The sequence below is a fragment of the Girardinichthys multiradiatus genome, chromosome 18, assembly GCF_021462225.1.
Source record: "Girardinichthys multiradiatus isolate DD_20200921_A chromosome 18, DD_fGirMul_XY1, whole genome shotgun sequence".
Lineage (NCBI taxonomy): Eukaryota > Metazoa > Chordata > Actinopteri > Cyprinodontiformes > Goodeidae > Girardinichthys > Girardinichthys multiradiatus.
In genome coordinates, this window is record NC_061810.1 from 34,524,989 (window position 1) to 34,546,641 (window position 21,653).

General features: G+C 37.3%; 2 protein-coding genes across 3 annotated transcripts; one reads left to right on the forward strand and one right to left on the reverse strand.

Moving 5' to 3' along the window:
• Positions 1-940: 940 nt before the first annotated feature.
• Positions 941-10,829, forward strand: zgc:174895 (uncharacterized protein LOC100126024 homolog). The gene is made up of 6 exons (XM_047391851.1): positions 941-1,077; positions 7,077-7,223; positions 7,327-7,420; positions 9,480-9,626; positions 10,383-10,478; positions 10,563-10,829. Exons 2-6 carry the CDS (start codon positions 7,101-7,103, stop codon positions 10,709-10,711), a joined length of 609 nt encoding a protein of 202 aa, XP_047247807.1. The 5' UTR covers positions 941-1,077; positions 7,077-7,100; the 3' UTR covers positions 10,712-10,829.
• On the reverse strand, positions 10,787-20,150 carry rab34a (RAB34, member RAS oncogene family a). 2 transcript variants are annotated; one of them, XM_047391849.1, is made up of 11 exons: positions 19,783-20,150; positions 17,628-17,707; positions 17,456-17,547; positions 17,299-17,364; positions 15,666-15,767; positions 15,521-15,585; positions 15,344-15,395; positions 15,174-15,255; positions 14,243-14,333; positions 12,782-12,889; positions 10,787-12,704 (listed from the first exon to the last, which is right to left on the reverse strand). In XM_047391849.1, the coding sequence occupies exons 2-11, from the start codon at positions 17,700-17,702 to the stop codon at positions 12,637-12,639; spliced, it is 801 nt and encodes a 266-aa protein (XP_047247805.1). In that variant the 5' UTR covers positions 17,703-17,707; positions 19,783-20,150; the 3' UTR covers positions 10,787-12,636. The 2 variants fall into 2 exon arrangements, with proteins under 2 accessions (XP_047247805.1, XP_047247806.1); XM_047391850.1 differs by lacking the exon at positions 19,783-20,150 and adding an exon at positions 17,822-19,764.
• Positions 20,151-21,653: the final 1,503 nt, after the last annotated feature.

The window sequence follows — 21,653 nt, forward strand, 5'->3', positions numbered from 1 at the left end:
GTCAAAATTTTAGTTAGATACGTTTTTCCTTGTTTGTTTGTCAGGTCTGAATCTGGTTAATTAGTCCTTCCCCCTTCAGCTGCTCTGATTTCTTTCTGCGTCAGCTGCATCTCATTTCTTCTGATTGTTCTTCCGATTTGCTTGCATTACTCCACACCTGCCTCAGTATTTAAGCTCCTGATTTCTCTTTGTTCCTTGCTGGTTTCTCCTGTTGCCTTCACTGCTATGATCCTTGTCTTTCGATCCCATGCCTGTTCCAGTGCTTCCTTTCTCATCCATTTCCACAAGACCATTTTTGTATGTTTCTTTATTTTTATCATTAACCCACCCAGCCGGGTTTCAGTTCTGCTCTTTGTTTGAGTCCATCCTAACCGAAACATGACAGAAAACCAAGGTTCAGATGCAGTCTCCATCCAACTGACTGAGCTTAAGCTGTTTTCCAAAGAGGAATAGGCAAAAACATAAACAACAGATGTATAACGCTTGTAGAGATATACCTCAAAATATGCAGGAAGAGGGGCTTCCAGGAATGTTTATTCAGAGGGTCTAAATTTAAAAACATGCCATGAATTTTAGATTATTTGAGAGAGAAAATGTGTGAAAACTATCAATTTTCTTCCACTTAAAATGACAAAAGTGAAATGTTAAAGGGGAGTAATTTTGCAAGGCAAAGTAACTTTGCCTTATCTTAGCCACTATGTGTCCTCTAATCCATGGAAGCTGAAGTTTCATGGATTTTGGTGGAAGTCACTTTTTGTTCCAGTGAAATAAAACCCTTCTTGTCAGGTTAGGTTTCTAATAAGTCAGTGTTTTGTCACATGGCTGGTCTTACTCTGAGGCTCTTGAGGAGGAGATCCAACCCACACAAGGCACTGAAATCGGATTGCTGGAAGGCGGAGAAAAATGATGTAAAATCATCAGAGGCAACATTCGATCACATCTCGAATGAGTGGAAAAAAAGAAGAGGAGGAGAAGAAAAAAAGAAAAGAAAAGAGAAGAAAATTTCTCATGAACTGAAGTGCTCAATGTTGGAAGGATTTGGGGCAAGAGACTAATAATCCTGCTGTCCCTGTTGAGGTAACTTACTCCACATACAAGGAAATAACAGAAAACCATGTCCAGAGGGTTTGACTTACTTCTCCATTTTCTGAAAAATTTAGAGAGAAGATTCTTAGGTTGTTGTTTTTTTGATGGATTCAATTGATTATCTCAAGCCTCACTATGTGTGTGCATACGAATGCCTTTAAATTATTTCTCCTCACGAAAATGTTCAGATTTGTATCACAAATAAGATGTTAAAGTGGAAATTTTAGACATTCTTCTGGGTGTAGCGATACAGACTGTGGAAATATATGTTGACTCTTAGTCCACCACTTATTGCACACAGAACAGCGCCATCTGGTGGGGCTGAGGAGTAAGTGGTCAACTGTTGTGCTTTTTGTTCTCCATGTTTCCTGGTTAGTTTTGTCAGATGTTTCTCAATGGTTACAGTTGGATCGGCTTAGTCCCTGTTTTCCATGTCAGACTTACATCTGTGCAATAATTTTCTCCCTCAGTATGCATCATTACCAACCATGTTGCCTTTGTAACAGAGTTAAAAATGCCCTTTATAACATAAAGTGATGTGATAATACGTTTGTGAATTTTATCTCATTGATCAATTTTATTTCCCATGCTTTTCTTGATTTTCCCTATGATAATTGCCTTTCTGCACTCTGCCTTGTTTGTGCCTCCTGGGTTCCCGTAGCCTTCCCAGCCCTCATAGCTTCACTCTCTTCTCCCTTCCCTCACAGTGTTGTTCTGCACTGCTGAGCGTAAACTGGGGAGTGGATTAATAAATTTTAATTTCTTCTACAAGGAATGTTGTATTTTAAGTTACACATTTTATTTCTGTTCATTTATGTGTTAATGTGGCCACTAGATGGCATTCTCCTCCTCTTGTTCCTTGGTTACTTTCATTTTTATGAGAAAAATTGCTGTTAATTTACTTTAAAAAGGAAGAAAATGTGTATTGCACAGTGTTGTTCTGCACTGCTGAGGGAGCAGAGAGCATGGAAGAGGTGACCAGAAGTGGATTAATAAGTTTTAATCTCTTCTACAGAAATAAACAGGCAGAAACCATTTGACTGAGCTGTCTGCTTTCAAAACCTATACGATCACACCAACACATCCGGTTACACCTTGACACTCTGCTGTTTCTTTGTAAGTTAATTTAGTTTGTGTAATTTAAGTGGATTAAAGAGTTTTTGCTTTCTGTAACACTTGGAAACTTCTGGAATTTGCTGATTTGTCACCATCTGTTACACAAGTTAAAGGTTTAGCGTGTGTTTTAAACTGACATCTAGTGAAGAAGTTAGAAACAGCAAGCACAATAATCTTTCTGTATTTATGATCTATTTTTTTCAAATAAACACAAGGATTGGACCTATGAGAAAGAGTATTTAAGAAAACAAGCTACCAAGGGACCCTTAATGAATTTAGTTCTTTTTCAGGGGTTTTGTTTTTGTTTTTGTTGTTTTGTTTGTTTTTGTCTTCCATATAAGTTGTTCTTCATCATTTCACCATTTCATACCTCTGTTCCTGACTTTTTTTCAGGTGTGACATGTAGTGGTCTGCTAAGGAACGTTTCGTAACAACTATGCATTAATTCATCCACACCTTAAAGGATAGCTTTAGACCCACAATGACAACCAAGGATTTAAACACATTTTCTATAACCTATTCATAGTCTACTGTAAGGAAATGATATCTATCTGCTGGATGATAGCTCAGAGTACGTTTAGTTAAGTCAGAGGTCATAAACCTGTCAGATTTTATAAGAGTCAAATGGCCCAAAGAGCAATCAAAATCAGAAAAAAAAGGATGTTAAAAAATAAGTCATCAAAAACTATAACGATCTTTAGGTGTTTGTGTTTGCATCATTTCCCTGTTCATTATTTATGTTCTCTAGGTTTTGCCATAGTCAGTTCTTTTCTGTGTTTATTATTGTTAGTAAAGTGTTTACATATTAGTTTATTCCTCTGTTTAGTTTTTTAGATTCTGTTTTCGGTATATTTCCTTTAGATGTTAACTACTCATCTTCCTACAGTCTGCCTGTCTGCTCTCTTCCACAGCTGTTCCTGATCCCCTTATTAAGTCAGCTGCAGGTTTTTCACCATGCTTATCCCAAGTTCCTGTCTGCAATTTGGTCCAACTCACAACCTCAACATGAAAAAACTAGTAAACAATTAAATATATACAGGAGAGGTTTGAGAAATGTTATGGCTATTTATCTCTGTATTTATTTCAAATACTTTTAAAATACATAAAAAAATAAATAAAATGATACGCAGTGGTATAAGTAAATAGGTACCAAAAGAAAGAAAGAAGGCACAAAATGGCAACACATGCTTATCTGGAGCATCCTGTGCCTTCAAATATTCCCAGATATGCTTTTCCTCCTCATGATTTCTCGTTCTTAGGTGAGACTAGTTCAAAGTCTGTTATCTGTTGCGTTTTGTGACAGTTGTCTTTTCTTTCCTAAACCAATCTTCAAACATCTCATAAAACAGTAACTATTACACATTATTCATCTTCTGTGTGTTATTTTTTGGTTAGGGAGCTGTCCTATATCTTAATTTAATAAAACAATGTAATTTTTAAACAAGGAAGATGCATCATTCTAAAGTACTAAATGCATATAACCGTAATGCATTCCTGCAATTATGCATTAATTCTACCATTCCCCCGTGCATTTTATAATGCTAATTTAACTACTTTAGTTTCCAGCTATATTTATGCCCATTACAAAGCAACATTTATCATTAGAGATGATTTATTTATGGGGTCATTTGGTTTGATGTCCACATGACTCAGACTGTGGGAAAATCACAAGGCTGCTGACTGAAACTTCAGCACTCAGCTTGAGCTCCGTTTAATAAAAACTAGGATGAAATTTCAGATATTAGTTTATTTAAAAACAGTGAGCACCTTACAGGCTGAGAACTGCGACATATAATGTGGTTGCAGTTAGATAAAGAGTCATGTTTCAGCTACAGTAAATGTGAACTCTACTTGAGCTTTCTCAGAAATGGATCCTCAGACAGGAGTGGCTTTAAGCATGTATTTGCAATAATAACTCAAGGTATGCATGAAGGAGGCTTTGAGATTTTTTCACAATCTGTAGTCCAACTTAAGTGCAGATATAAGAAGGAACCAACTGATATATTGTTTTTGGATTTTTCATCATCTCAGAAATCTGGATGTTCAGAGCCTTGCAAATGTATCCTTCCCACTAAACCTTTTCATATTTTGTCAGGTTACAACCAGAAACTGCAATGCATTTTAAGTTTAGGCATTGCATAATTTTGATGGGGAAGTAAAAGTATACATGAATAGTTACAAAAATTGTTTACCAAATAAAAACCTAAAAAACGTGGTTTGTAATTACCCCGTCAGCTCCGTGTAGCTTTCCTGTCCCTGTTAAAGAAAAACATTTCCACAGCATGACGCTGCCTCCACCATGTGTCAGCTTTTTTTTTTTTCTTCACATCCATAAAGAGACAATTTGTGAAGTGTATAATAAATAGTTGTGATTCTCCTTGCTGAGTTGTGGATCCCTGCAGCTACTCCAGAGTTCCCATGTGTCTCTGGTCTGCTTCTCTGACTGATGGTCTCTTTGCCCAGCCTGTTGGTTAAATGTGATTCCCATCTCTAAGATTTGTGTCAAATTCTCACCTTAAAATGATGAACTAAAATGTTCTTTGTGAGATGTTGAAAACCTTTGATGTTGTTTTAAAACTTAATCTTGGTTTAACCTCCTTTTATTTCTTGCCTGTCTGCTGTGGCCATGATCTTCATGATGATGGTTGTTCTCTAATGTTCTCTAACGAACCTCTGAGTCCTTCACAGAACACACTGAGATCAAATGACACACAAATGGACTCTGTTTACTGATTGGGTGACTTCTAAAAGTGAATTGGTTTCACTGGATTTTACTAAGCGCTATGAGACTACAGGGATCTAAATAAAAATGCACACATTTAGATTTTTTGTTTTGTAAAGCGTATTGAAACCATTTATTTTCTGATAATGCATTTTTCTGATGATCTGTCACTTAAAATCACAACAAAACACATTTAGCTTTTAGTTGAAACGTGACAGAAGGTACTAACGGTGATGAGATATGAACACCCTTGTTGTACTTTTAGATTTTGGATGGAGTCCGCCTAAAGACAGAGTTGTCTGAAAATCTGTGGCCTTTCAGCAGGTTTTAAACTACAAAACCATGTTTATGTTTATTAGCAAATCTCATGAAAGTCCTGAACAAAGTGATTCTTCCAGCATCCTGGTTGCCCTTTGATTCATAACTGGAGCACAACAAAGAGTCTAGTATTCAACAGCTCTCTCTCACATAAACTGAAAGCTCTCTCTGTAATGTCGTTTTACTTTACATGAAGTTAGCTTTTGTAAAGTTTTTTTTTTCCTTCCAACAACCATGGTACAAACATAAAAGCTGTCTGGTTTGACGATGACACTTGCAGAATATTAAATCTAGAAGGAACAACAACCCTATTATAAAAAAACAATAGTTTGTAAGTTTTTAAACTGATCAGGAAGACTTCTAAAAAAATGTAATTTTATTCAGTAAGGTGGGGAATAGACTTTACGTGCATGAGCCTTAAAAATGCAGAAGTTAATAATATAGTGGAAAATAACACCTTCACATTCACCGTCTTGCACTAATAATATGGATATTAGCACAAACAGTGCTCAGTTAGTGTGGTGTATGAACTTTATTGTAAATGCTTAAACATGACATTTCTGGAAGAAGATTTTTTTAATCTTTGAAATCATACAGTGCCTCACAAAAATATTCACACCCCTTGAACTTTTCACATTTTGTTACAACACGACCACCGACTTCAACATATTTTATTTGTGTTTGATGTGATTAACCAACACAAAGTAGTACCTATTCTTAGAATGAAATGAAACTTGGTTTTAGAAATTATTTACAAACTGAGCTCTGGAAAATTTGGTTTTAAGCCCCCCTGGGTAAATATTTTGTAGAATTACCTTTTGCTGCAATTGCAGCTGCAATTCTTTTAGAGTATGTCCGTACTGGGCTGCACGTCTCAAACTATGTTTTGCAGAAAAGCTGAAGCTCAGTTAGAATCAGTGAACCCAAGTTCGGTTTGAGTAAAAGTCTCTTGACATTTGTGAAATTAGAATAAAAGCTGAAATTGTGGTTCATAAAATAAAAATACATTGTGGGGTACTTAACATTTCACATTTTAATAATTTTATTTGTCATTTAAGATATCACCCTAATAATTGCTTAAAAAGTGTCCATCTTCATCAACCTCCTGTGCTGGTTGGCCAGATTTGTGCTATTCTTGAACCGCAATCAGGTGCCACACAAAATCATTTAAAGGGCCACAAATGGTCCAGGTGCTCTAATCTAAATCATGCTGTAGCTCTGCCTGTATGTTTAAGGTTGTTGTCAAGTTGCAGAGGTAAACTGTTTTTTGTTGCTCCATCCATCTTCTCATTACCTCTGACCAAATGTCATTACTGAAGAAAAGCATCTCCACACCATGATGCTGCCACCACTATATCTCTATATTTCTGAAATTTTAAAAAGAATTATGCATCATATTCCTTCATCTTCACAATTATGCTCTACTTTGTGTTTTGCTATCACCTACAATCACAATAAAAGTACCCTGAAAACTTTGGGTCCAATGGGACAAAACATGAAAGAGGCCAAGAAGTATGTGTAGTTTTGCAAGTCACTGTAAATGGGAGCAACAGACAGAAGAAAATGTTGATTTAGTCATTTTGGCAAACTGTGATTGTGTCAGAAACAGTGACATTAAAAAGTTAAGAATCTACCTTATGAGGTTACCAAAAAGAAAAAATAAACAAGTATAATAATTGATTAGCTGCATTGAAATCCAGCACAAGCAACAGAGTAAATATATAACGGAGTCTAGTCCCACCCACCAGTCCCTCCCTCTGGAATCTGATATGGGCAACTTGTCTCATTCCCAGCCTCGTATGTTTTCCTCTGTTTTTTCCCTCTGACTGCACAGGCCGCAGTGTTGCAGCTACCCCAAATGGACGTGTTGGCCGTTCCCGCAGACCGGCAGAAAGGATGGTACCTTTCACTCATGGCCCCCAACACAAAAGGACCAGAGTTCGCCTGGCTGGACCCGTCCAGACTCTACTGCAACTCGCAGGTACAATTAGAGTGAAGAAGCATGTGCTCTGTAGCTGTCGTTGAAACAGGTAGTATAACGCTTTGCATGTTGTGAATCTTCCCTTTCTTTGGTCTGGATCCAGGCTCTGGCAGACTGCGTGCAAGACCTTCTCAGTCAGTTTCACAGCAACCACATTGACCTGGTTGCCGGGATGGATGCCATGGGATTTATACTTGGTGAGAAAACAAAGTCATTTATCTTAAGTGGGAAAAACAGTTCAGACTAATCTTAATCAGAGTGGCTGCTGCTGGGCCACTGGATAAGAGAAACCTGATCCCTCAGGGTACAATGCTAAATTTAGATACACTACATTGCCAAAAGTATTGGCTCACACCACCAAATGAATGAATTCTGGTGTTATAATCACTTCCATGGCTGAAGGTAATTAAAGTTTGGTGTGGAGAAACTTGACTGGCCTGCACAGACTCCTGACCTCAACCTTCTTGAACAACTTTGGGATGAATTAGAGCAGAGGCTGAAATTCTGGTTTTCTCATCTAACTATGAACACACCTAAACTTTGTGAAAGATGTTTGCAGAATAGCTAAAGTTGCTATTGCTGCAACGGTGGGTACATCAACAAACTGAATCTTATAGATTAAGAATAGGATGTCATCAAAGTTAATGTACGTGGAATAGTAGATGTAGTTGTATAACAAATGTAAAGCTTTTCTCTCACACATGATATGACTATTTTATGAAAACATTACTTAGATTTATTCACTGTCCTGTCACCAGGGACGTGCACAGATAGACGCTAGGTGGTGCTAGAGCACCTGCCCTTTTATCCTATGGACAATAAAGTGCCCTCCTGAAATCTTTTTTTAATTTTTTTACAGTGTATAGTGTGGAGCCCAAGGTAACATTTCTGAATTTAAAGGCCTATAATACCAGTGCCCCACGTTTTGAACCCCCTTCGCCAACATACATATGTGTGTCTCTCAACGGAGACGGGCTGCGTGCAGAGCGGAGAGTTGGACCTGCGCTGGTCCAGCTTACCTCTTCTCTTCTCTTCTCCCCTCCGCCGTCAGATAGAGCCCTGCCCTGCTGACAGGCCGGCTAACCATCCAGGAAACAAACAAAACGAATATACTTCCTAACCTTCAGATGAAAAAGTTAAAATTTCACTTGCCACCATTTTATCTAAACAGAACAAGCCAATCAATGGCACCTTTACCCGCTATGTCTTCTACGGCCGCCACCAGGCGCCAGGAGAATGTCTACGATTTAACTCTTAGATCAAATTAGAAGAAAAAAATTAATTCAAATCTGTCTCATAGATGTCGGTATTACATTTGCTAATATGGTCCATGATGACTTCTGTTTGACTCATGCTATTTTTTTTATTGGAAATACGGCCAAATGAGCTGGTTAACATTACAATTCATACACTACAAAAATACATTTAATAAAGTTCAGTAAATGTGGGGCATGTAGACTAAGCTGTATTTTCTACTTCTGTATGTGTAAAAATGATGATGTGATCAGAGTATTTTAATTTCTAAATAGCAGACATCTTATCAGTTCTCAGGACTTGTAATCTCATACATTTTTATTCTCTAAGAATAATTTCTGTCATATATCACACTGGCTACAAGTATACAAGTATAGATGATTCTTCTTATGATCATATTCTCTGATGTTGGTTTCATTTTGACTATAAAGATTTTATGACTCACTCTCTGGGTATCGTTGATTTACACTGTAGAATGGTCACTGGTTACTCACATTTCTGAAGAAAAACCTGCTTTGCTACAACATAAGGTTATTTGGTGCAGAAGACATTTTGTGATACTGCGATGGACTGGCGACCTGTCCAGGGTGTACCCTGCCTCTTGCCCATAGACTGCTGGAGATAGGCACCAGCTTCCCCGCAACCCACTATGGAATAAGCGGTAGAAAATGACTGACTGACTGACATTTTGTGATAAAAGTACAGAAAGATATAGTCAAGACAAACACGTTGTGCTCAGTGTGTAAAAAGAAAAAAAAATGAAGGATAACGTAAGTTTCAAATTTGACTCAGGAAGTTCAGGTTGTGAATCAGTAATCGAACTTTAAATTAGTCTATAATAATTTTGTTGCCTTATTAATCTTAAGAATTTTGTCAAATGCGTTCTTGTTTTGAGATTTATGTTTTCCTGGGTGGTCATTTCCACTTGAGCGACTGCCCCCCAAAATGTCTGTGCACGCCACTGCCTGTCACCCTAGATTAACCTTTTCTGTTTTTTTTTAGGGGCGTCTGTTGCCACAACTCTTGGAAAAGGTTTCCTGGCTATTCGTAAAGCGGGTCATCTGTGTGTGGCAACCCAAAACCAAAACTACACAGACTACTCAGGCAGAGAAAAGATTATGGAAGTAAGGCTGGATGTGCTAAAACCAGGTAAATCATCCAGTTTTCCATTACGTTACAAGATAGAATAATGTTTAAACTGAACAAACTACAGCATTATAAACCAAAACGGCCTCATTCGCATTATTCTCTCACTTTGTGGAAGATGAACTGTTGCCAGTTTTAGTTTGTAAAACTGAAAATCAGTTGAGTCTTGTTAAAGGATCGATGACTAGCAAAAAGCTGTGCACCAATTTTTAAAAAATATAGTAGAATAAAATGATAAATAGTAGATATTAGTAGATTATTCTATCAAAAATGTCGACCTGGAGTTTTGTTGACGAATAAGCTGACATTAGAAACCTACATAATTCAGTAAGCATTTATTTTGTTTTAATGCTTTGCATATAAATGTATACAAAATAAAAACAAACATTTCCTTTAGATGTTCCTCTTTTTTTGAGGGGTCAGCCAAAAATCTGAAGTTTTTGAAAGATGACCCTGCTCCTGAGCTGCTTGTCCAATTGATAAAAATATTCAGGTACTTTTAAGATCCACAATTTCCTGTTTCCCTGGGGTTTAAATATAACGTGGCACAGATTTAAGCTTAGGCTACTTATCCTCAGATCTGATATAAAAACCTCAGTCTGCCATCTTTGTTTTTGTTCACTCAAAACATTAAATGTTTATTTTGCTATCTACATGCCAACTGGTTTTCGGCAGCGAACGCTCTAGTTGGGCTCTAATGTAAAACAGTAAAAAAAATAGTAAAACTAAAGATTCTTTTGGACGTGTGTTCTGCTGCAGGTTTGAGGGTTTTGTTGGTGGACCAGTGGATAGAGACGGGAGGCACGATGAGGGCCGCCATCCAGCTGGTGGAGAAACTGGGAGCCACAGTTGTAGGTCAGCCAGCAAAGTGACCTTATTATGCTGTGACTGATTAGAGCCCAGGAGCTGAGTTTGGACATGTCTCCATTTTTGCTGCAGGTGTTGCAGCTGTGGCCATCGAGAACACCGAAGGAGGGAAGTGGATCAAGGAAAACTACAAGTTCTCCCACTGCATCCCAGAAGTGCTGCAGAGTCAAGTTGATGGGAAATATTTTAACTTTTTTAAAAGCTTTTTAGAAGCTCAGTGAAGAAGAGAAGATACATTTTATATGAAACACTTTAATTTGCATAGTAATACAATGAATGAATAATGGATGAATGACTTGAGTTTTAATATTTTTTACTAATTAAAAGTATTTGACATGATTGCTTGTGTTACTGACATAAAATGAAAATTATTAGACACCTTAATCAAAACAATTAGTAAATACTCACAAACAGAAACAGACTACAACAAATTCAGTCACTGATTTGATAGAAAAATATGTAATAGCTCCCATCAGCCTTCCTGGAAATGTTTCTAAAGGAGTTTAACACTTAGCTCACATGCATAAAAATAAATACAGCTTTATACTGTACCAAAATAATAGTTCAATAATGTACCTGGTATTTAGCACCCTGCATACTTGGAAAATATGTTTAAATATGTTTAAAAAGCCTCAAAAATAATTAACTTTCATACTGATCCAACCTTTAATATGACTACAGGAATGTCAGAAAAGTATTTGCACCCCAGCTGTGAAATTCAGATTAAAATCCATACATTTACGTTTGTGATGGTAGGACAGCAAAGATTTTGCCCTGGTGTGCCTCCCGAACAACAAGTCATCATGCAGAAAGTGTTTCACATGCAGGAACTTTTTCCAGGAACCAGGGTAGTTTTCTAGGGTCATTCTTTGTCTAAGTTGTTTTAAACTATTAAATTGTTGCATTTTCTTGTAGAAATGTCCTCACTTAAGAGGATTGACAGATATGTGGCATCTTCTTCATTTCGTTTCCATTGTGAGCAGAAGCTCAGAGAAATGGGCCCATGTGTGACACTACATTTAGAACTCAGGCTATCAAGTATTCATAGGATAATAATTAAAAGTTCATAACCAACCTCATTGCAGAAAAAATGTAAACCAACAGTTTCATGGAGGATGCAAGGAGTTTGCATGTTCTCCTCTGCAGGTACTCTGGGTTCCTCCCACAGTCCAGAAAACATGACCGTAAGGTTAATTGGTTACTCTATATTGCAATAGGTTGTGAGCATGTGTGTATATAGTTGTCCTGTTTGTCTCTGTGCTGCCCTTTTATGGACTGGCAACCTGTCCAGGTTGTACCCCGCCTCTAACCCAATGACCGCCAGAGATAATCAATCGCCCTCCAGCAAACCTGTAAGGATAGGCGGGTATACACGATGGATGGATGGATAGTTTCATTTAATTTATTGTAAAGGGACGCCAGTTATTATACCACCGGCGATTTTGAAAAAGAAAAATTTGTAAAGTAATGTAATAGATTTTTTTTAACCTATTTAATAAATCTACTTAAATTAAATGATGGATTTTCATGATGAAATTGCACTACTGCGTTAAAAGACACATTAATATTAAGGCAATTTACAGATTTTTATCAATGTGTTGCCAACAAGTCTAGAGAGCGCTGTAAGTGAAGCTCATTTTGTTAGATGCCTCCATTTTGTTCATGTCTGTTTCCTCATCTTTCAGGTGAAAGAGTCTAAAACATGAACATATGAGCTGAGGAGAGGAACTGATGATTTAGAAAGCGGTTATTAGATAAAAATGTCAATCAGATATATTTGGGTTAAAAATTGAATCACTAATTGATTGTGATACACACTACATCAGCAAAACTGGAGCTCTAAGCAAAGTAAGCATCTAAAAACTCTTTGGCATTTTAATGGAATCACCATCATTTTGTGTTGAAGTCCAGACATATAAAACTGAGCAACACCACAAATATCCTCACTTTTTCCATAGCAGAAACCTCTTCTGGCCAGGAAAAAGAAAAAGAAAACTAAACTTGCCATCAAATGCCCCCTCCCTCTCTGGCCACAGAAATCCTCCCAAATAAGCTGGACAGCTGCCAAGCTCATCCACTGCGGAGAAAAAGCCTCGTTCTGAGTTTGTGAGCTTGGAACTAAAAAAATAAAACCTTTTTCTCATCCTTACTGACAGCAGTTTCCATGTTTCTTCTTTGTTGTAGCGTACAGATTGCTTGAAGTGCTGTTAATTCCTGAGAGAACCACAGAGATGAGCTGTGTTAAACTGTGACACGTTTGTTTTACTGTTTGAGACACTTCAGATACTCACTGACAACGTCACCAATCTGCCTTGGTCCAGTTTTTTCCAACTCAGCAAGAACGTTTGTCTCAAAGGCCAAAGCGGCGACTCGAAAGAAAAACTCTTTCACATTTTCCCCTGAAGAAAAGGAGCCACAGATCAGCCAGAGACTGGGAAAAAGAGACTCCATAGGCTTACACTATAGATGTTGGTCTTCTGATTTTCTTCACATTTCTATTTTAATTTTAAAAAAATAGTGTTTTGATGAGAGCCTAAAAGTGCCAGAAATTCTGCTAAACTATTAGCATAAAGGCTAAATAGTCAGAATGCTAAACTATTAGCATAAATGCTGATGGATATAAATAAAAATAATACTAGGCTGCTAGCATAAATGCTAAATACACTGCTCAAAAAAATAAAGGGAACACTTAAACAACACAATATAACTCCAAGTAAATCAAACTTCTGTGAAATCAAACTTTCCACTTACAAAGCAACACTGATTGACAATCAATTTCACTCAGGAGACCATCCACCATCTCATCAGGAGCATGTCCAGGTGTTGTAGGGAGGTCATACAGACACATGGAGGCCACACACAATACTGAGCCTCATTTTGACTTGTTTTAAGGACATTACATCAAAGTTGGATCAGCCTGTAGTGTGTTTCTCTACTTTAATTTTGTGTGTGACTCCAATTCCAGGCCTCTATTGGTTAATAAATTTGATTTCCATTGATTATTTTTGTGTGATTTTATTGTCAGCACATTCAACTTTGTACAGAAGTATTTAATGAGAATATTTCATTCATTCAGATCTAGGATGTATTATTTGTGTGTTCCTTTTATTTTTTTGAGCAATGTATGTTGAACAGGAAAGACACCTAAATGTTCACATAAATGCTAAAAATGCTAAACAGAAATTAATGCTAAACAGTTAGCATAAATGCTAAAAATGCTAAACAGAAATGAGTGCTAAACAGTTAGCATAAATTAAATTAAAATGCTAAGCTGTTACTCAATCAGACTGCTAATACAGCCTCCAAGGTTTGTTTACATTAGGTGTTTCTTTTGTGCAGAATGTGGGCGAAAAAATATCCTAAAATGGCCCCTTGACTTTGAACAACTTACTGTTTCTTATAGAAATTTTTTTACTTGTTGTTTTACAAGTTTTTTGACTTGAAAATATAAAAGCTATCTTTTGATTGACAGCCTAAAAGTGTTACAGATTATGCTAAGCTGTTAGCATAAAGGCTAAACCGAGACAAAACAAAACTGTTAGCAAGCATAACAAAAATGCTGAGCAGAACTATCACTAAACTCTAAGCATTAATGCTAAAAATGTTAAACTGTGCATGGACTATTAGAGGATTATGGCCATTACTGAAAATCTATTATTTATACAGTCAGTGACTGGCAAGCTGTGTATTCAAAGGTGAAATTTCAGATATTTAACTACTTTAAAAGTCTGTAATTAAATTTGACGACTTACCCGTTAGTGATGAAATCGCCCAATACTCTGCATGGATGTCTTTTGCAAATTTCAGAGCGTCTTGCTCAATCCGAGAATATTGAGCAGGAGACTATTTAAAAATGTCAAAGAAACAAAAACCAAAGAAATGGGGTTAAACACACTCTACTTTCTAGTATGTATTAAAAGTAAGTAATTTGTTTTGTAATATAACCACATATTCAGTAAATTAGGATATGCACTCATTTATAAGATAAGTGCCTTTTGAAAATTATAACCTTTAAGCAGGTATTAAACATACTTTTTATCAGGACCACATTTATGTGTTAACATGTTTTGTAGTGGTCTGATGTAATATTCTTATTCCAAGATGTTTGCATTAGCTGTAAGTGGAAAATCATCATAATTAATGGAAATAAAGGATTGAAAAAATCAGTCTGTGTGTTTTAAATCTATATAGTGTTTCACTTAATGAACTGAGTTACAGAAATGAACTTTCAATAATATGCTGATTTAATGAATACGACTGAATATAACTGTGTGTTTGACAGATTTTTTATTATAAAAATTCTTTGCAAGAAAGCTTGCCAAGAACTGCTGTAATGTTATCTAATTATATAAGTGACATGTTCGTATACAGAAATCGCCACAGACTGTAAAACTTTAAACATTATAATTAATTTACAATTCATCACTAGCAGCAAAGAAAAATAAAAAGTTTCAATGCTGAAACTGAGGTAACGGCAAGTCAAAAAACATCCCAGTCTCCATTATTTCTGCCTTAATCAGAAATACTTTTAGGGTTTATACAAGGAGGAAAAACATTCCTGAGGGTTCAACCAGATGAACACAAACTCTCTGTGCATCTGGCATCGATCCAGGCTATTCACATCCAGTTCCAGTAAAAACAACATAAAATATCTGCAGGCAATGCCCACTTTAAAAGACTCACACTCAGGTCCTTTTTAGTGCCAACAAGGAAAAGCTGAACGCTGGTGGGGTCGTTCTCTTTTAAGGCGTCCTCAAGCCACTGCCTGCAGTAACAGAAACATGGCAGTAGATCAACTAACGGAGACAAAGGAACTATGAGTTCAACAATATTCTTATAATCAGTGAGCTTACCTCGCATGGCTTAAAGAGGCAATGTCATTTACGTCAAACACGATTATCACAACTGAGAAAAAAAAGAAAAACCTTTGAGTACAACTGAAACTTCTTCAACTTCGAGTCTTTTTTATTGTTTCGATACATATTTTCGGTTTAAATAATTTTACACTTGGAAAAGCTGGATGGACCAACCCTGAGCTCCTCTGTAGTATGTGGAAGCAATACACTTGAATCTTTCTTGGCCTGCAGTGTCCCATCTGTAACAGAGAGAAAACTGAGCAACTTTACAGCATCCAAACCTTTTTTAAAATCCAAACAAGAAACAGATCAGACTTACAGCTGCAGGCTGAAAGGGACACCGAGCACCTCAAAGCGCTCCATCTCAAAGTCAACACCGATCGTTGCCTTGTAGTTCTTATCAAAGGCATCCTTGCAAAATCTAAAACAAAAATCCAGTTTTACTTTTCTGATCACTAGGTCACTTAACACGTTTTAGAAATTCTGGTAGCGGGGTTTAGTGGCCATCGGTGGTATTGCACATTTATGCTCCTAGTACTGGTTGCTTTTGACGACATATAGACGCCTCTTTGGTTACTACAATATTCACACATCAAGTGTCTATTTTACACCAATCACATTGTTTATATCAAGCATACATAAATACAAGAAAAAGATATTAAAAACCATAAACCAAAGAGAAGAAGCCAGCCGTCCAGTTAACCTGTAAAAACTCACATTGACCTATTATGAATCGTCTCATCTGTTATACTTTTATTTTATGTCCAATGTTTAAACAGCTCATCATTTGTTTTTCATTCATTTTCTGCCTACTTTCACTCTTTTCTTTTATGCTTGAAATAAAACAAATAAAACAAACGAGGTTCTGAGGGATGACTTTAAAGAATCACCGAGACATGGAGCAGTATGAGATTTTCATTGTATAAAATACTGCATTTAAACAAAAATTTTTAACAAATTTGTGTATCATGTTCTAAATGTTTTCATAAAAAATTAAAATTACGGACGCACCAATATAAACATTTAGGCTGATATCTATATTCAATATTAATATCGCTGTTGATACATAGATTTGAGTAGAAATATTAAATAAACCTGTGGTATAGTGAGTCTGCTTTCTGAAAGAATATTAATACTTTTGATCTGCTCTGCTTTACGTGGAGCAACACAAGTATAACAAGCTAATATTAGCTGGTAAATTAGTCTGACTATTTGCTTTGAGAAGCTTGAGTTAGCTGCTTAACGGACATACTGCAGCCACACATCTTCTCCACCAGGAATATTTACGTAAACTCTAATTTGTTTATCTTGTAGGTGAGGGGAAAGTGAAGGAGCCTTCTTTCAGCCAGCTAACCAGCAGTGTGCAGCAACTAGTGGAGGAGGGGCACTTCTTTCAGTCTGGCATTTTATTTACAGGACTTTAAACCGCAGGAATGACATGATACAAAACTATTGCAGATCTGAAAGTGTGATGCTATACCTTGACAAAAATAAACCATAAAGATTTCAAGGGAATCCAGCAACTACTAAAGGATCAGTTTAACAACAATCAAAAAAGTGTTCCTGGTTACCACTTATGTTTTACAGGACAATAGTTAACATGGGTTCACTTTCCTTGCTGCTGTCTTACATAATTTAAATGAGTTCAGCAAACATAATTACTGTCGCTACTAATGTTTAAATAAATTTGCTTATATTTCAAAAGTTAAAAAATCTAAAACTGAAACGCGATGACCAGTTGGATGTTTATTCTGTTAATAAAAACTTATACCTAATTATGTATCTTACAAAATAAAACATTACGCTCAGATGCAGATTGAACATTTAGCCTCTCATTGTAAATATATCCTAAAATAACACATTCCTTGAAGCAGCCACAAGCTTCCTAAGTTATTTATTCCCAGAACTGCACTTGAGCGTGCTTCACATGTTAAAAAGACAGTAGAGTTTACCTATTAATCAGGCAGGTTTTCCCCACAGCCAGATCACCGACCACAATGACCTTGGAGATTTTAAATCTGACCCAAAGAATGAAACAAGAATTAGCAGATGAAATATAAAGAATCCAGTCAAACAGACCTCATAGAGAGTTCAGGTTTCAGTTCTCACCCAACAGTGCCGGTCCGCTGCTCCTGGCAGGCGGTCCTCACTTTATTGTTGAAATCTTCCGTCAAATGAAAAGCCGCCTCTTTTCTGAAAGCCTAAAACAAGAGAAAGAGATTGAGAATGACATTAAGGAGAACAACAAACACCTGATAATGCGGTTGCTTGTGCTTTTTACCTGAGGGAGATGAGCGATGACTCGGTCCCGTCGAACTGGAGGAAAAACACTCATGGCTGAAACTCTGAGAGACATGAAGCCTCGAGGGAAACAAGAAAAACACAAACATTGTTAACCATTTTGGGTTTTTCAGGCTCCTGACACCCTGTCTTGCCATTTATGCCGACATATTGAAAAAAGTTTGTGAGTCTAACCATGAGGTAAATTAAGCAGATTCTGTAAAACATCCAGCCCTGTTTGAAGTACATGTGTCACTTTTGATCCCGTTCTGAATGGTGCCTGTGTATTGGGAGGAGTTGAGGTATGTTACTCTTGCAGTGACGTCATTTTATTGTTTTTATAGATTTAAGGATCAACTGACTGCTTGTGAATGAAATCTCAATGTTCTATGAATTGTCCATATGGTCAGATAATTATGAGCTGAATTCATTAGAAAACAAGTGAAGCAGTCAGTTTTGCTTTCAGGTTTAAGCATCAAGCATGCCGAGGTGAGTGAATCTTTATCAGTGCAGATATTATAGAACAGTGTGAGATTAGGTAACATTATTTGGTACTGTTGTGATATTCAGGCGCAGCTGCATCAGTGCTGTAGCAATACGGTGTGTGAGAGCTGTGGCGCTCAAGCTGCTGAATTTTTCAACAGGTCTAAAATTTCAGATACGCATTAGTGTGACAGGGTAATTGTCTCATCTGATCAAAGCAGAGTGTTCCTGTCAAAGGCACAACAGCTTAGTGACCTCCACATGTTTACATTAACGACATTAAAACTAAAATGGCTTTTTCCTGCATGCCTTGATAGCATCTAACTGCTGTGAAAGAGACCCACAAGATGCCAGGTTCTGCTGCAGTTCTCTAACAGTGAGCTTTGGACATGTTTTAACCTCCCTTACATCATCCTTACCATGCAGGGTGGAGAGATAAACTTCTCATCCAGCCTTGCTTATCACAGTTCAAGTTGTTTAAAACCTTTTAACAATTGCTCTGTGGATTTAGGTAAATAGCTATTTTCATACAGCCATTTTTGACTTATGGAGATGAATACATATCTTTGTTACTTGAATGGCATGTTCTCTTGTCTTGCCTATTTTGAAAAGCAGCTAAGAGAAGTGGGCCACTACACTGTGTCACATTTACTCAAGTGAAGAGGAAAGTCATGGATTACCTTTTAGAATTCCTGTGTTTAACTTAAAAAAGGAAAGTACACATGTTTATTTATAAAGGAAGTGCTTTGTAGTGGTAAGTTTGAGACTTTGTTAAAAACAGTTATTTCTGAACTGTGGATTTTATTTCTCAAACTGAATACATTTACTAAAATGAAAGGCAGGTTTTTTTTTACATTTTACAATATGAGATTGAGCTACAGCAATACAAATAAATATATTTTTTCTTCTCAGTTAACCATAAGTCAAATAGAAGATTCACATTTTTTCTATTAAAAAAAAAATATTTTTTTTAATAACTGTTTTATTTTACAGATAGGATCATTTTAGTTTTGTTACTGACACTTTTAAAGCAAAGGTGCCAATTATTTAAAGAGGTATGTTAGAAATATCATTGTGTTTTAGACTAAACCAAATAGTAAGAATATAAACCCTTGAACATGCTGAGAGAACAAAAACAAATATGTCAAAAATATTCCATCTTGTTGGAGAATGAAGACTTGAGGGTATATAAGGGGAAATCTTTCTTTCTTATATATAACACCTAGCTCCACAAGCTGGCTAATAAGTCCTTAAAGTAAATAACATGGAGAAAGATATATGTTTCTAAACTAGCATGCATTTGTTATAACTTCATTCCAGGTTTTATTATGGCTTTATATCCGCAGGCTATAGAATATAAACTGTACCTGATAATTTGGATTTCCTAAGAACTACGGCAGCCTGAAGGAGCCAAAAGGTAGCTATTCCATCCTGTAATCAGCGCTGATCCACTAACTTGTCTGTTTTAATCCTATTGTTCATCAAAGCTCCGACAGAAGAGACAGCAACTTACATCTTCAGTTTGGTTCTGCATGCATCTGTACCGGTTTTTAAACTTTATATAACATGAAAGGTAAAAACCTGAAGCTACACTCAGAGAGAAGGACGCGGTGAGTTTTCCTAAGTAAACTGAAGAAGTAGCGTGTTTTAGCTGCAGAGATGTAAAAGGATACCTCAGCGAATCAAGATGGCCCTCTTCTCTTCTCTCTTGCTTCCCCCAAATACGCCTCTTACCCCAGACTAAGGCAGCTAGCGTCCACTGTGTTTGGTAAAAAAAAATGTTAGCACTTATTTCGGGGTCTGAAGTCGACCCACGGAAGTTGCGGAGAGCAGCGGAGAGGCACCGCAGCAGCTGCTGACTCAGTTCTCCGGATTCATTCTTTCCTCCCACATTTTCCTTGCTCGGCCCCCTGCTGGACGAAATCAGGAACTGTCAGGATTGCACTGCTCTCCACGGAAACGCTTCTAAAGGCTAAGCACGCGACCATATACAGAAGCTACAGTCATCGAAGCGGCCGTCCCGGGTTCGAGTCCCGGTCTACCCTCTTTCCTGCCTGCCTACTGTCAAAAAAACAAAACAAAAAAATAAAGGGCACTAGTGCCGAAAAAAATAAACAAATAAAACTTTAAAAGAAAAGCAATCTTTTATTACAGCATGTGGCACAATACTGAATCCCATTGACCCTCAACACAGGAAAGACAAGAGAGCTTGCCAAAAAGTTTGGACACACCTACTCATTCAAAGAGTTGTCTTTATTTTCATAACTATGAATATTGTAGCTTCACACTGAAGGCATCAAAACTATGAATTAACACATGTGGAATTACATACTGAACAAAAAAGGGTGAAACACCTGAAAATATGTCTTATATTAAGGGGCTGTGCACAGTTGTTTTTCCTGTGTCTCTGTGGTATACTGTGATAGAGTAGTAACCTATCCAGGGTGTACCCCGCATCTCACCAAATGACCGCTGGAGATAGGCACCATCCTCTGCTAGCCCCCAATTATTAGACTCAATTATCTCAACTTGTACTACAGGTCCTTCTCAAAATATTAGCATATTGTGATAAAGTTCATTATTTTCCATAATGTAATGATGAAAATTTAACATTCATATATTTTAGATTCATTGCACACTAACTGAAATATTTCAGGTCTTTTATTGTCTTAATACGGATGATTTTGGCATACTGCTCATGAAAACCCAAAATTCCTATCTCACAAAATTAGCATATTTCATCCGACCAATAAAAGAAAAGTGTTTTCAATACAAAAAACGTCAACCTTCAAATAATCATGTACAGTTATGCACTCAATACTTGGTTGGGAATCCTTTTGCAGAAATGACTGCTTCAATGAGGCGTGGCATGGAGGCAATCAGCCTGTGGCACTGCTGAGGTCTTATGGAGGCCAAGGATGCTTCGATAGCGGCCTTTAGCTCATCCAGAGTGTTGGGTCTTGAGTCTCTCAACGTTCTCTTCACAATATCCCACAGATTCTCTATGGGGTTCAGGTCAGGAGAGTTGGCAGGCCAATTGAGCACAGTGATACCATGGTCAGTAAACCATTTACCAGTGGTTTTGGCACTGTGAGCAGGTGCCAGGTCGTGCTGAAAAATGAAATCTTCATCTCCATAAAGCTTTTCAGCAGATGGAAGCATGAAGTGCTCCAAAATCTCCTGATAGCTAGCTGCATTGACCCTGCCCTTGATAAAACACAGTGGACCAACACCAGCAGCTGACACGGCACCCCAGACCATCACTGACTGTGGGTACTTGACACTGGACTTCTGGCATTTTGGCATTTCCTTCTCCCCAGTCTTCCTCCAGACTCTGGCACCTTGATTTCCGAATGACATGCAGAATTTGCTTTCATCCGAAAAAAAGTACTTTGGACCACTGAGCAACAGTCCAGTGCTGCTTCTCTGTAGCCCAGGTCAGGCGCTTCCGCCGCTGTTTCTGGTTCAAAAGAGGCTTGACCTGGGGAATGCGGCACCTGTAGCAAATTTCCTTCACACGCCTGTGCACGGTGGCTCTGGATGT

Bases quoted from the DNA above. Each gene is read 5' to 3' on its own strand.
- rab34a (XM_047391849.1), bottom strand. From the start codon at position 17,702: ATGTCTCTCAGAGTTTCAGCCATGAGTGTTTTTCCTCCAGTTCGACGG. The intron at 15,768-17,298 runs GTAAACTCTACT...TTTTTGTTTTAG, and splicing joins AAAACCTGCCTGATTAATAG to ATTTTGCAAGGATGCCTTTG. The intron at 15,396-15,520 runs GTTGGTCCATCC...TTTTTTTCTCAG, and splicing joins ATACTACAGAGGAGCTCAGG to TTGTGATAATCGTGTTTGAC.
- zgc:174895 (XM_047391851.1), top strand. From the start codon at position 7,101: ATGGACGTGTTGGCCGTTCCCGCAGACCGGCAGAAAGGATGGTACCTT. The intron at 7,224-7,326 runs GTACAATTAGAG...GTCTGGATCCAG, and splicing joins GACTCTACTGCAACTCGCAG to GCTCTGGCAGACTGCGTGCA. The intron at 10,479-10,562 runs GTCAGCCAGCAA...TTTTTGCTGCAG, and splicing joins ACTGGGAGCCACAGTTGTAG to GTGTTGCAGCTGTGGCCATC.